Source organism: Marmota flaviventris, chromosome 12 (assembly GCF_047511675.1).
Source record: "Marmota flaviventris isolate mMarFla1 chromosome 12, mMarFla1.hap1, whole genome shotgun sequence".
NCBI classification, from domain to species: domain Eukaryota; kingdom Metazoa; phylum Chordata; class Mammalia; order Rodentia; family Sciuridae; genus Marmota; species Marmota flaviventris.
The window spans coordinates 95934782-95949560 of NC_092509.1; the positions used below are offsets into that span (position 1 = coordinate 95934782).

At 47.0% G+C, this 14779-nt stretch overlaps 1 protein-coding gene across 1 annotated transcript; it reads left to right on the forward strand.

Moving 5' to 3' along the window:
* Nucleotides 1–8976: 8976 nt before the first annotated feature.
* On the forward strand, nucleotides 8977–10662 carry Znf648 (zinc finger protein 648). Its single transcript, XM_027934908.2, has one exon. The coding sequence runs from the start codon at nucleotides 8977–8979 to the stop codon at nucleotides 10660–10662; it is 1686 nt and encodes a 561-aa protein (XP_027790709.2).
* Nucleotides 10663–14779: the final 4117 nt, after the last annotated feature.

Here is a 14779-nt window from a genome sequence, read left to right on the forward strand (position 1 = left end):
TTCTTTGCTTGGCAAACTCAAACTCATCCTTCAAGGCCAATTCAAGAGCTATATCTCTGGAGAAGACTTTCCAAAAGCCCAGCCAAAGCCTTTTTCTCATGCTTCTGGCTGACTGACAGCATTGCCTGCCCAGGGCAGAACTGTCTGCAGATGGCTCCAAATTCTCCAGCACACTGTGAAGCCCTGTGAAGCAAGACATGGCCTGGATCCTCTCTGTCCCAGCAGTTCAGGGTCTGGCTTCTCCTTGGTGTACCTAGGATTCATGCTTCAGAGTCATTCAGGGAGTTGTTAAAATGCAGATTCTAGGCTCACCTGGACCTAAAGAGTCTGCGAGTGTGGCTCTGAAATCTTCATCTTTAACAGGTCCAGGTTACACTTTATGCACATCAGGGTTGATATAAAACACAGTGCTTTTCAAATGTTTTTGAACAAGAATCAAAGCGATCCAGAATATGAAATATAGTTTTCATTATAACCCCCCACATATTGTATATATATAAAACTAGAACAAAAATACAGAAAACAATAAATTGCTAGGATACGTGTGAGATACTTTGATATACTCTTTTCTACTATAAAAAACAATGTTGGTTGTCATCACTAAAAGTTATTCCCTGATCTGTTTGTAGGTTATTTCTTACTGTTTGAAATCATTGATATAACAAAGCTCAACAAATGTTCAATGAATGAATAAATGAATGATGGAACAAATAAATAGATACTTGTATTTCAACCTCTGTAAAACAGATTCTATCAAACAATTTCTGAGATCTCCTCATTTAAAGTTCTGAGGTCTGATGCTCTTTAAATTTTGTAATTTCTAACAATTTCATCATGCCCCAGGGCTGTGGTAATCCTCAGTGAAAGAGATTGCCAATGAGAACCCTTAGTTGAAGGGGTTCCCACTGATGCAAGAGTTCAGATGGCTTTGTTTTGATTTTCTCATTAATTAAAATCATGTAGTATCTTCCCTTCTAACCTCCTCAGAACTTCCATCCCTGAGCCTGGAAAGATCAGCAAATACAGAAACTAAAGTAAATTATAGGAGACTTTGAAAAGTCTTTTCTTTTGATGTTCTTTCTTCATTTTCAACAAAGTACTAAGCGCAAGGAGAAATGTGGAGGAGCAAAGCCCAAAGTCTATGTGACCTGGAAATATATGTTTTCCCTGTGCCAAGGACATGTGCTGCTATTCTCACAGAGAAGGTAAGCCTTCAGCCTTTTGTGCCCTGAGGGTTCTATTAACTTCAGAGGTGCCCACCCACTCTTTGCAGTTCCTCCTCCCATAGCAGGGGCCAGTGGCTGTAGTGGTCATCTGAGCAGGCCGTTACAGTATGGTATGTGTCTTGAGAAGCTTATAGAGGGCTGGTCTTGGAGCTCACCCAAGGGGTTCCATTGGGACCTGCTTAGAGCTCATTCATTATGTGTGGTCTTGGACTAGCTTTAGGAGAAAGTTTCAGGGGAGACCAGAGGTGGTGTTCTCTCCTGCTTTGACTAGAGGTAGAGATGAGCCTCCAACCTGAACTATATTGTTATAGTTAGTTCATATATTAGTTCATATTGATTGCATATTCCTTGGACTCCACAAAATACTTCATGAAATCCCCCAAACTCTGAAGTAGATGCTATTACTAACCATAATTTACAGATAAAGAAACTAAGGCATAAAGGCATTAAGGATCTCACTTGCTGTCACATAGCAAGTAGCAGAAATTTACTTATTCCGGTAGCCTGATAGGCACATTCAGTCACATTGCTGTGTAGCCATCAACAGGGGCAGGTGGTGTGAACTTGGGAAGGGGGAGGGCTTCCACCTGGCACTGTGCTGCAAGAGGAGTCATGGCACATCCTATCATCCTGTCTAGAGCATAAATCTACCATCTCTGCCATTTATCGCCATATGTGCTGAGCGTAGCACACTATTAAGGACCAGGTTTACTAGATCACTGCTCCGGGAGCATTGCTAGTCTTCCCCAGAAGTGCTGTTTGGCCAATCTCTAAATGAGAATGTTTGGGGCAAGGAAGTCAGAACCAGAGCCTGGTGCATGATACTCTATTGGAAGCAGATTAGGCTTGGTGATGCACACCTATAATCCTGGTGGCTTGGGAGGCTGAGGCAGGAGGATTGTGAGCTCAAAACCAGCCTCAGCAACTTAGCAAGGCTCTAAGCAACTCAGTGAGACCCTGTCTCTAAATAAAATATGAAAAAGGGCTGGGGATGTGTCTCAGCGGTTCAGCACCCCTGGGTTCATTCCCTAGTACCAAATAAATAAATAACCTATTGGAAGCGGAGTAGCTAAGGGCCAGTATTATGGAGAAGCAGGGATGAGGCAAAGGCATCAGATAGCTCCTACCAGCTCTAGGACAAAAATTAGGGTTATGTTTCACTTAAAAATCATTATAGTGCTAACACTCAGCTAAACACTTTAAATACATGGTTTCAGGTTATTTTCACAACAACCCTGCCATTATTCCCATTTTACAGTTGGGTGGTGTGTGGGGGGGATGGGGGGTGGTCCTATTCTCAGAGAAGTTAATTGACCAAGGCCAAGATTAAGCAGAATTGGGATTTAAAGCTGAGTGTGTCTTACTAAAAATTGTGAGTCCTGTTTCACCTACAATTTGGTTTTCTGCACGTATATTCTTACTCAACAATGTTTAATGCCTGAGAGAAGAACAGTATTTAGAGTCTCTACCATGCGTGAGCCGTTTAAGTGGCTCTAGGAATCTTCTTTAAGGAGGATGAAGGGCCAAGGCAGAACTAGATGGTATGGTTCCTCACCAGCTGTCCCCAGTATTTGAAAGCAGCTTAACCAGGGCCCTGTGCTGACACCTGACCACAGAATCTGAGGAAGAACTGCAGGGAATGGGGCCTGGGTTCAGAGCCTTAGCCGCTGAACTGGGGAAACTTCACAAGTTCCCTTGGAATCACAGCACAGTCCAACGTCCAGATGTACCATGTTCACAAATTCAGCAAGGAGCAGAAGGCATCCTTCAGGATCGAGGGCCAGTGTGCCCCGTTCTCGGCCATGCCACACAGCTCCAGTCATCCACCTGTGTGGTTGACAACATGGCTGAGCTTAGGCACTGTGCCTAGCAAGAGGCTGACATTCCTCATCTTCTCTGGCACCTTGCGCTCCCCACTCAATCTCTCCCTTCTCCCCACTTCCCAGACAGACAGGTAGTCAGAACCTTCTTTTCACCACTTCCAACTAAGACAGCTCAAGGGAAATGCCAGATTTTAAAAATCAGACTTACAGGCTGGGATATAGCTCAGTTGGCAGAGTGTTTGCCTCGCATGCACAAGACCCTGGGTTCAATCTCCAGCACCATAAAAAAAAACAAAACCTTGCAAATAATACACAAATTAAAATAATACCTTCCTTGTTCCCATACTTAAGGGACTAGACAGAATTATATAGATTCTAGAAGTTTTCCTTAAAAGAAGGAAAAAGATATGGCTTGGGGAAAGGCCCTTAAACTCTCTGGTGGTCTTTACAATGACTGTTACAATGATTATATAAGACTGTGAATGTTCTTATGCTGTCAAAAGGGAAAGGGACTCAGGACAAGAAAGTGATTCCAGAATTCTGGCCTAAGGCCTGATCAGCCTGCAATGTGCAATTCATTAGCATAATGAAGAATCATATGCGGGAAAGGTGCATGACACTTCCAAACAGGATTTGAAAGATGGCTGGGGAGCATCTCAGGAAGGTGACCCAGGGAGTTCCCAGTATCTCTCCACATAAGTAGGTTCCAGGTCACTCCTGCTCCCTTATACCCCAAGGTGACCTACGCCATCCCAATGAGATAGTGACTCCAGCATGCTTTGAACACCAAGCAGATGCCATCTGGGCAATTTAACATGGAGGTCCCACAGCGTATGGTAATTAGTCAGTTGTTACAGTTTCCAGAAAGAAAGTGTGATGCCAATTAGGTTGTCAAGGCTGATGAGAATGGACAGTATAAGTGGAAACCATCTCTTGGGCAGCTTAGGGACAAGAATATCCTTCAGGATAATGACAGCATAGACCATACACGCATGGTCACACAGCCTTGAGTGGAGAGACTAAGGGTTTCCAGGAGAGAATGAAGGTGGAGTGAGGCACAGGCCAAGCATGAAGGCTCTGCAGGGACCATGTGTGGGGATCTTGTGCAGTCATGGCTAAGGGTGAGGACCCTGATATCTCGGATTCAAATTGTGGCTTCACTACATAGTAACAGTGTGTCTGTGACCTTGGTTAAGGTACTTGAGATGCCTGGCCCAGTATTCTCAACTTACAAATGAGGCTAACACTCATGATGGCTATTCCACTGGGATGTGGTGAGGATTCGTGGAGAGTGCCACAGTGTATTGGCACAGTGTTGGCACTGGTGATTGTTGCTCAATGGATGCCCTGCTGAGGCTGGAGTGGGGGGGCATGCACACTCATCCCAGCTCCTATGTTCCCATCCACAGGCTCCTCTACCCATTTGTGGGGAAATAGGTGCTTTCATGCTAAAGATATCTAAAACCCAACTCTTATGAGCTGGTCACATGGACCACTTTGAACAACAGCACTGGGGTGGGTTTGTGTCCCCCCGCCCACGTTACTTTAGGAGATGTTTTAAATATTCCCTACTCTCCTCAGCTCACATCTTCCCCTGATGCCAACTTTTTTTGAGTGCTGACCCTTTGAGAGATGGATGACTGCTAGGATCTTTTTGCCCAAATGGTGTGTATCCACACCTGCTGCATTCTGCACTTTACTTCAGGGGCTCCATGAACAGCAGAATTTGAACCCTGTTCTAGCTGTTCAGAGACTGTGAGACATGTCTCAGCTACCTGCTTCCTCCCTTGGAAGTCACTCCTGTAAATCACCAAGGGGCAGAGGAACCTGCTTTTCTAATCACACTGAGAAAATTGCTGTTCAGAACAACGTCTTGGGTGTCAGTATTCCTATGAGAGTCACAGCCCTAACAGGGCCATGGGATGGAACAGGAGCCCCAGGAAACAACAATGACATCAATAATTCTTTACATGCATTATCTTATTTAATTCTTCAAAGACCTTCAGGATGGTGATACTATACATCTTGCAGATGAGGAATTGAGGCACGCAGAGATTAAGTAACTTGCCCAAAGTCAGACAGCCCCAGAACCTCACTATCAACCAATAAATTTTTGGCCACCTAGTGACATCTCGGTTACAATACTCCTATCTCCTATTAGGGTGAGCATTCAGAACGAATACTCTTCAAACTGAACCTATGTAAAATCAATGCTTAAAAGATGGAGAGAGGTCCCAGGCAGGCCTGGACCTGTATGAATTAGGACGGAAACTATTTCCTTGAACCCCAGCTAAGCGGTCATGGGCATCTTTGAGACAATGATTGGACCACTGTAAAGAATTGTGGGACCCTACTCCTTGCTCAACCCACAGCTCTGCAGAAGGTGGGTAGCGGAACCTGGGAAGGGATATTATAAGCTCCCCGTGATGTTCTGGCTCCTGGGGCGGGCGGGGGGACGACATGCACCCCCAGAGGCTGACCTGTGACAAGTGGCCTATAGACACACCAGGAGAGGAGTGAAGGATGGACAGCTTGCCCTGTGGGAAGAAGGTGTGAGAGAGAACTGGAGGCGCAGGGCCACCTGCAGGAGGACTGAGCAACCTTCCAGGGAGGCAGGAGGAGGGAGGAATGCTGGCTCAGGCAGGGAGGAAAGGCGGGAGCAGAGGGAGCCTGAGGATCGGTTCAGGCAGTGAGAGGGCAGCCCCACTGTATTTCCCAGGCTGCTCTCTGGGATGCGGGCAGGAAGGTTGAGTGTATTACACTGGCCCCACCTCCCGAGGCTCTCTCTGCAGCTGCTGGACTGGACACAAAAGCGTGAGAGACAGAGACACCATCTCTGCTAATTTGTACCAAACTCTGGCTCCTGTTGCTGAGAGACCACATGTGACAAAAGCCAGGGCAGGGGGCCCCCACGTCGCTGTCTGCATTTTCCAGGTAAGCAACTGTTTGTGTCCCAGCCAGAAGTGAAGAGCAAGGCTTGAAGGCAGTGGGCAGAGGAGAATGTGGGAGGTGGCTGCCTGGGATGGACTTAGCGCAGTCGGGAAGGGGCGAAGGGAGAGGGGCCGGGGCCAGGAACTAGAACAAGCCTGGGGCAGGCTTCTGCACAGTGTCCACGTATGAGGTCGGGGAGCTGGAGGCTGTACCAGAGTCACTGCTGGCTGGAGGGTGTGGGCGAAATTCCAGGAAAGGGCTGTGTTCTGACAGCCTCAGGGGGCCAGCACATCTGGAGAGCAGAGGGGCCAGCTACACCATAGCATCACTGTTCCTCTTCCTGACCAGGTATATTTATGCAGACTTTGCCAGAAAAATCCCACTCTGGGCCCCTGCCCTCCTCCTAGTTTTCTGGATGGTGGAGAGAGAGAGCCTTGGGCAACTACAGAAGGGAGAAAGCCGGATGTATGTCTTTGCTGGGGCCATGGCTTCAGTCAGAGGAGGGAACCCTGATCGGAAAAAGGCCATCTCCTGTCAGCCTCCTGAGAAGGAGTTAGTTGGTTGAAGGCTGTGTGCTGTCCTGAGGAGGCTCCTCGGTGGAACAGAGGCAGGGAGTCAGTCACAGGCTGTGGAGAACAGGGTATGTGTGTGCTGGGTATGGGGTGGGGAAGGAGTGACGCAAGAGTCTGTGGAACGGTGCCACAGGAACGCGCATGGTGTGTCGCAGAAAGAGGAAGAGACTTCAGAAATCTATTTGCATACAAGTCCCTTTGCTGTACCTGCTGGGGACCACAGCTCCTAATCAAGCATGCTAGTCTGTAAGTCATATAAAGTTGACTGGTCTTGTGTCCCCTCTATGAATAACACACATGCACGTACGTGCCTCTCCTCTCTAAGATTTGCTATGATACAAATATGACAAACTTGGTTTCCTGTCAAAAGAGTGCCAGTTACACCCTGACAGCTTATGGGGATAGAGCCTCAAGGTAAGAGGAGTGACCCAGGGCATAGGGGACAAAAGGACGTGAGACCCCAAATCCAGTCGTGACTGCAGTGTGTCTTCCTTTTTTTCTACTCTGGCTTCTGTACCCAGAGTAGAAAGTGAGGATTCCCCCTGTCTGCTCCCCACTCCACAAGCAGAAACTGTGGGGTGAGCAAACAGGAAGGGGGGAAGACACTTTGATGAGACGGGGACACCTAATAGGACGCGCCAATGAGAGAGCAGGGGAAGGTGGTGGAGGCAGAGAAAGAGCTTGCAGAAGGTAAATACTCGGTGACTAACACTCCTGACCACCCCAGGCAGCAGTCTCTGCAGCATGTGTCCTGGCTCTGACAGTCGGCCCTGGGCTCTCTCTCCGGCGAAGGGCAATCTGGGTCAATGAGAACAGGGAGGAACCCAGCAGTGAGGCCTTGCAGCCAGCATCCCTTGGCCCAGAAACACAAGGGGCTTTGATGCCTGCAGAGTGCAGTGCTCTTCCCCCCAGGATGCTGTGGCCACTCTTGGCAGGGCCCAACCCCAGGGCAGGCTCAGTCTGGAGGCCACAGCTGGGAGGTGGTATGGCTCCACAGGTCTTAACATAACGGTCTTGGAATTAGAAAGAAATTAGAGGGCTGCTGTCTGTGAGCTGTGTGGCCTTGAGCAGGCAAGCCTCAGTGTCCTTTCCTATAAAATGGAAAGAATAATATAATAATGATAGCCTCAATCTTAAAGGTTTCTGGAAGTCCTAAATGAAGGCATGTTTGCAAAGTGCTCAACAGAGTTCCTGGCTCCTAATGTGTTCCCAGAAAAATGGGAACTGTTAATATTAACGCTTCTGGGATTCTCAGAAGGTTCCCTCCAGACCAGTGCAAACTCAGCCCTCTGTCAGCAACTGACCTCCCTGAGAGGCCCTCAGAAGCTGGCCTCTCAGGCCAGCAATTCCTGTTAAATGTGTCACTCACAAAAGCAATGCTTATTAACCAACCCTTGGCAGGCTTTCCCTGTGTCTTCAAGCTAAAATAAAATCAATTTGAAAATAAAACCCAGATGGCTCCTGTGTCTGGTACCTCGCTGTCAAAGCCTTTATGCTGGGCTGCTCAAGTTGGGGAACATGCACTCCTGTGCTATGTGGGGGTATGCCAGGAGTACATGATGTGTGGGTACATGGGGCACACTTGGAGGGAAGGTTAAGCATTTCAACTGAAGGTAACTTAGATGTTTATTACATGGCACTGAGCATAAATTCTCATGGATGTTTAAGACAAAGCATTATTTCTGATAGTTCACGTTGTCTGTGGGTGTTTACATTCACTCTCCCTGGCTGTCAGAGGCTCTTCATTGCAGACCTGAGAAGCCTTGCTCAAGCAGTGAGGGGCAGCTGGTATCTTTTGGGGAACCCACCTGGTTTCCTCTTGACTTGACTCCATTCTCCTAGGGGCTACTCCTTGTCTTCAGAGGAGATGACCTACACGGCTCAGTGCCTGGGAGGTGGCCCTAGCTGGCACCTTCACCAGACAGCACCTTTGCACTCCTATCAGGGACAGCTTGGTGTTCAGGTTCCAGACAGGGGAACAATGTCAGAGTGTCTGAGGATGCCCAGAGCTTGCGTCCTGCCTTCTCATCTAGCCTTCATCATGCCCACAGAGGACCTGTGTGTGAGCACCCTGGACTGAGCATGACACAGCTGGCACCCAGCAAAAGTCCCCCTGCCCCTGACCATTCTTGACAGCATGGCTGTCTTGGGCTTCTAGAAAGTGGGATTTCCAAAGGGAACAAGGATGACTGAGGCATTTTCAGCATGGCCCAGCTCCTCCTGCCCTTGGGGAGGCTCAGCAACACGCCTGTCAGGTTACCAGTTGGAAACAGAGCTACAGTGAGAACCTCAGTCCCTCTGGTTATGAAAGTCTAAGTACACTCTTTGTGATTTCCTCTTCACACCTCCCTTTTTGCAGGTATCCTGAGCCAAGCAAAGGTTCTTCCCTGGAAGAGCAGACAACAGAAGCTCCTGCTGCACAACATGGCAGAAGGGGACTCCCAGGACAGGTGGGGCAAGGGGTCCCTTGGCAGCTTGACTCATGACAACCAGATGTTGAGCATGAACTTAAAGAGTGAAGATGAGGATGGTGGGGAGGCAGGAGATACAGGGGACCCTGGTGAGCAGGCTCCTCCAAGGGGCAGCTCCCCAGTAAATCACCATTATCCTGACTTGCAGTGGCAGAGTCCCTCGTTCAAGGAGGAAGAGAGCTTCTCTGATCCTGTTAGTGCTGGAGACATGGGGGAGAAACCTATAGAGATGCCTGGAAAGATCAGCTGGGAAAGAGAGGAGTCAAAGATCACCCTGACTCAGGAGTACCCTGAAGCAGGTGCAGCTTTGGGTGCCCTTCCTAGGGGCCTCTCACACAAGTTGGTCGGTCGTTTGCAATCTCCTAGAGACTCACTACCTGTGGGGGATGATGGAGGCTCCAAGGCAAACCAGGACACATCCTTGGATGTCCCATCCAGCTTCCTGGACAATGAAGAATATTTCTGTGCACAGAAAGATATAGACACATCTCCAGACAACTCTCCGGAGTGCTTTCCTGGAACAGATAGCATTTGGGATCTCCCTACACAAGAGACAAAGGCACAGGACCAGGGATCTGCCAATCCAGCCTGTCTGGCAGCTGCAATGTTGGCAAAAGCGCGGAGCAGCAGAAAAGACCAGAACCCAGCTGCTGAGCCAGACCCCAGGCAGGCAGAGGGGCATCCCTACAAATGCCTGCGGGGCGGAGAGGCCTTCCAGAAGCCCCGCGAGCTGCCTGGAGCTGCAGGACGCGGCAGTGCCAAGCCCTACGCTTGTGAGCTGTGCGGAAAGGCCTACTCCCACCGGGGCACGCTCCAGCAGCACCGGCGCCTGCACACGGGCGAGCGACCTTACCGGTGCCCCTTCTGCGACAAGGCCTACACCTGGTCCTCGGACCACCGCAAGCACATCCGCACCCACACGGGCGAGAAGCCCTACCCATGCCAAGACTGCGGGAAGGCCTTCGTGCGCTCCTCGGACCTGCGCAAGCACCAGCGCAACATGCACAGCAACAACAAGCCCTTCCCGTGCTCCGAGTGCGGCCTGACCTTCAACAAGCCGCTATCATTGCTGCGCCACCAGCGCACGCACCTGGGCGCCAAGCCTTTCCGCTGCTCCGCCTGTGACCGGGAGTTCGCAGTGGCCAGCCGCATGGTGGAGCATCAGCGCGTGCACTCTGGCGAGCGGCCATTCCCTTGCCCCACCTGTGGCAAGTGCTTCACCAAATCCTCCAACCTGTACGAGCACCAGACACTGCACACAGGGCAGAGGCCCTTCAAGTGCGCTGACTGCGGCGTGGCCTTCGCACAGCCCTCGCGCCTCGTGCGCCACCAGCGAATCCACACCGGTGAGAGGCCCTTCCCTTGCACACAGTGTGGCCAGGCCTTTGCCCGCTCCTCCACCCTGAAGAGGCACCAACAGATTCACTCTGGAGAGAAGGGATTCCTGTGTGCCGAGTGTGGCAGGGCATTCCGCATTGCGTCGGAGCTGGCTCAGCACATCCGGATGCACAACGGGGAGAGGCCCTACCAGTGTGAGGACTGTGGTCAGGCCTTCACCCGTTCCAACCACCTCCAGCGACACCGAGCCAAGCATGACCCCTGCAAAAAGGAGCCCATCCCTTCCTCCTCTGATGAGTGAGGGCGCAGTTGGCTAGGCAGACACTAGGAACCTCACTGCTTGGAACCCTCTCTCAGGGCCCCACATGGTGTGACCAGCCAGCCTCACTGGTCAGCTGTCTCCCGGGGATTGCTGGTCCCAGGGTGGTCTGTCTCCATATTTTATTTGTTGTCATAGAAAGGAACCACAAGGATGGCTCTGTGCGAATTCACGCCTGTCTTCCGTGGCTCAGAGCCAGATGCAATATGAAAAGGGTGAAATAGAAGAGTAGGAGATGGTCAATAGCTGAGTTCCTTGGGTCAGGGGACCTCAATAAATCAGAAACTATATATAGAATTATTTGCTGGGTACTGTGAATACAGAGAGGAAAAAGATTGTCCTGTCCTGCCCTCAAAGCCATACGTAAATACTGAGAAGGCATGTATGGTTTTTACACAATAAAGGAATCCCAGAAGTGGTCCCTGTGATGAGCTCTTATAAAGAACAAAGCCTAACTGGGGTAACTGAATCCCATATAGACACCTCATCCTTTCAGTTCACTGATGAAATGACTTTACTTTTGGGAAATGTCTCCATGAGTTTTGACTTTGAAGTGGAAAAGGCCTTTACCTTATAAAGGGGTTGGGGGTGGCATATGTCCTATGTTTAAGGATCAGTTATCCTGGAAGTTCAGAACAGCCTGCGTCCCACCCACAAAATTCATATGTGCGTCCTCTCTGTCTACCTCTTTTTCTGCTCCCACCCTGAAAGTTTAATCATATGTAATATTTGCAGAGGAATTGGCTTTTTCTTCCCATTTACAGGGAAGCACAGAAATTCCTCCAGATAGGCTGAACTGGCTCATGAAAACTTTTGGGTTCATTTAAATTTGCCTAGATCATTAGGTCTAATTTGAAGCAAATAAAGCATCCTTTGCCCAAGTGCCTGTTGGCTTGTTTGTTTTGGTTTCAAAGCCTTAAAACCAGGTATGAAAGTCTTCATGACTCACCTTTGTCTTCTAATGGGATTATTCAAACTTTGCATTACTGATAGCCATGTATTGATATGTATACTGATTTTGGTGAAATCAATAGTTCTTTTTTTTAAAAAAATGCTCTTTGATGTCTATAAAGAAGAGATTTTGAAGTTTTTTTAAAAATTTTTTTAATTGTCAATGGACCTTTATTTTTATTTATTGATATGTGGTGCTGAGAATCAAACCCAGTGTCACATACATGCTAGGCAAGCACTCTGCCACTGAGCCACAACCCCAGCCCCAAGTCAATAGATCTTAACTCAATAGTTATTAGTCAGCTGGGAGGAATCTTATGATTTCTCAGAGAGCCTTTGGTGCACACAGGCAAAAGGCACATCTCATCATACCAAAGTTAAGTAAGATATTCCACAAGTAAGTCTAGTAATGCTTTCCTTTTGTGACTATCTTTAGTACATTCCAAAAATTGCCACTAAAATATACTAAATCTGAATTTCTCTTGAATTCTACCTGATTTTGACCAGGGTGTGACTGCCAAATCATATTCTCTGAATTTGTAGAAAGCCATGTGTATGTGGGTGGGGGGAGTAATATACATAGCTGTGCCTGATTGAGAAAAGTGACCTTAGTAAGACAACTTTGGTTAGCTTCGGTCAAAAACCCTGGAGGGTTTGTGTGTTCCTCCCTTAGATATATCTGCATGTCCACAAGACAGAGTTAGTCTTAGTTTATCCTTGTTATTTATCAGTGAACTTGGGCTTTTGCTTCTGGGATTGCATTGTCGAAATAGGAATGATGATAATAGGCAATAAAGGTTGGAGCCATCCTAACAGATGACAGGAACTGTGGCTGAATGCAAGAGCATACAATTGGTTGAGAAGTCACAAGAATGAACTTGTGAATGAACAGAGCAAAGACTAGTAGTATATTTATTTCTGGGCAATCAGCAAAATATTTGAAGACTGAAACATTATTCTTTTTCTCTGTATTCTTTTTTGAGGATGGTTGTCAGTATGATTTACACTAACTTAAAAATTTAGATTGTTTCTATAGTTTTTTAAAGGAGTTGTCCCCAAAACTAATTCATAAAGTGGCTGCATGGGAATCATCTCACTGTTTGTTAACCATGCAGCTTGCTGAATCTTTACCTTGAACACAGATACAGGTCTGCGGTGCAATATCTGGTATGGCTTCCCAGATGGGCACACCTTTGGGAAAATAGTGAATGTACTTCTTGTTAATAGGCAGAAACACTGGCATAGCTTGTGCTAGGTATCTCTGGTGCTCTATACTATGTTTCTGGAATATAACGGGTAGAATGTACTGACTAGGCCAAAGAGAAGTTCATTAATTATTCAAGCTTATCACATTTAAGCAAGTCACATTTTAAGGAAATTTGTCCCAATCACTCTTTTCTGACATAACCTGCCAAGATTATGCTGAGTCGGTTTGGGGGAAAAGCAATCTCATTCTGTAGTCACAGGTCACAGGGTGCACAAATGGAAAGTAAGAACAAAGCATGGACAGGGACAAAAGAGAAGCCAACCAGTGAGAGGTAGCCTGGCACAATTCTGCTCAATGGAGCATGACCGTCCAAAGCGGGGGCAATTTAGCCATTTCTTTGGAGAAGAATCAGTGTTTGAGGACAGGAGGATATTCTAGCCTAGATTGTCGCCCTAAATTATGCTGAGCTACTTTTTTGGCCTTCTATAAACCCATACCACATTACAATAAACCATCTTATTTTCCTATTGTATAATTAAAAATCAGAGAATGGCCTTCTTTGTGACAGCATTTAAAGCATCTCTTGGGACTAATGCTGTTTCCACAATTTAGTTTGCCAATATTGATTTGAACATATATGTTCATTTATTAGGTTCCCACTTAAAAACTCACCCGATGGATTCACCAGAGACTATGATAATCCTGACCCACATCCTTTAGATTATAATGAGAAGAGTCGATACTTACAGACTGCTCAGTATGTGCCAGAATTATTCTAAGTGTTTTACACATATTCAGAATTTAATTTTAAAAGAAAATTTTGGTGATTATTATCCCCATTTTTTTTTAAGATGAGGAAATCAAGGGACAAAGAAGTTAAACTGTCCAAGATATCATAGCTAGAAAGTGACCGGCATAGTCATGATTTAGCATTTAGGCATGCTTGCCCCAGAGACTGTGTTCTTCACCACAGGGCCAGCTGCCTGTTTGGTATGGAAGGATATTCTGTAATTGTTGATGATTTGCAGTTTTAAAGCACAAAGCATTAATTAAAGAGGAAAGTTGAAACCCAGCACAGCAGAAATCATGGTGTGCTGGGAAGAAGACCTGTAAATTACTTAAGAAGGAGTTTGGGAGAGCGTGGGTTTGGCAGCTACTAAGCATTAATTGCTGGGGAAGATTGTCAAAAAGCTGGTCAGAAGGAAGGGATTGGAGGCAAAGGAGGGATGGTCCCTTAAAGACCCACCAGTGTTTCACATCTCTGTCTAAAAACATAGTGTCCCTGGGCTGCACACAAAGCAATCTATCAGCAAGGAATCTTGGCACTCAACATTTACACACATCTTGTAATCTCAATGCATATACACAGAAAAGCTGTATTACCCTGGTATGAACACCATAGATGAACCAGGAAATCCAACAAGACCTTAAAAAATATTGTTCAGAAGAAAATCTTTGTCAAGCATCAATTTAATTGATATAATGCTAAAGTAGATGCCATTGCTCAATTCAGAAGTAGATGAAGAATACAAACTCAATGACCATGAAAATATTGCCCCAAATGGAAGGACTTACCATTTCATCACACCAGAAGAGGGTACCTGTTTCAGTTGACAGGGAAGCTCCTTTTAACCCTCCCTCCCTCCTACCTGAAACCATGCCAGTACAATTTTCTCACCGTTGCTGGATAATATTTTTATATCTCTTTCTCCTTTTTGTTTTTTGTCCTTACTCCCCAACTCCCAAATTGGTTCAGAGTTTCACTGACCTAGGAGTAGAACTTAGTAGGTCAGGAACTTAGTAGATTGATTCCATGACAGAATGGAGCTTCTGTAAAACACAAGTTAAAACTAAGATTTAAAGAAAAACAAACTTCTCACATCAAGCAAAGTTGTAGAGGAGGCTGAAAATGAGGGGGAAAAAATTCCTGTTGTGGTAATT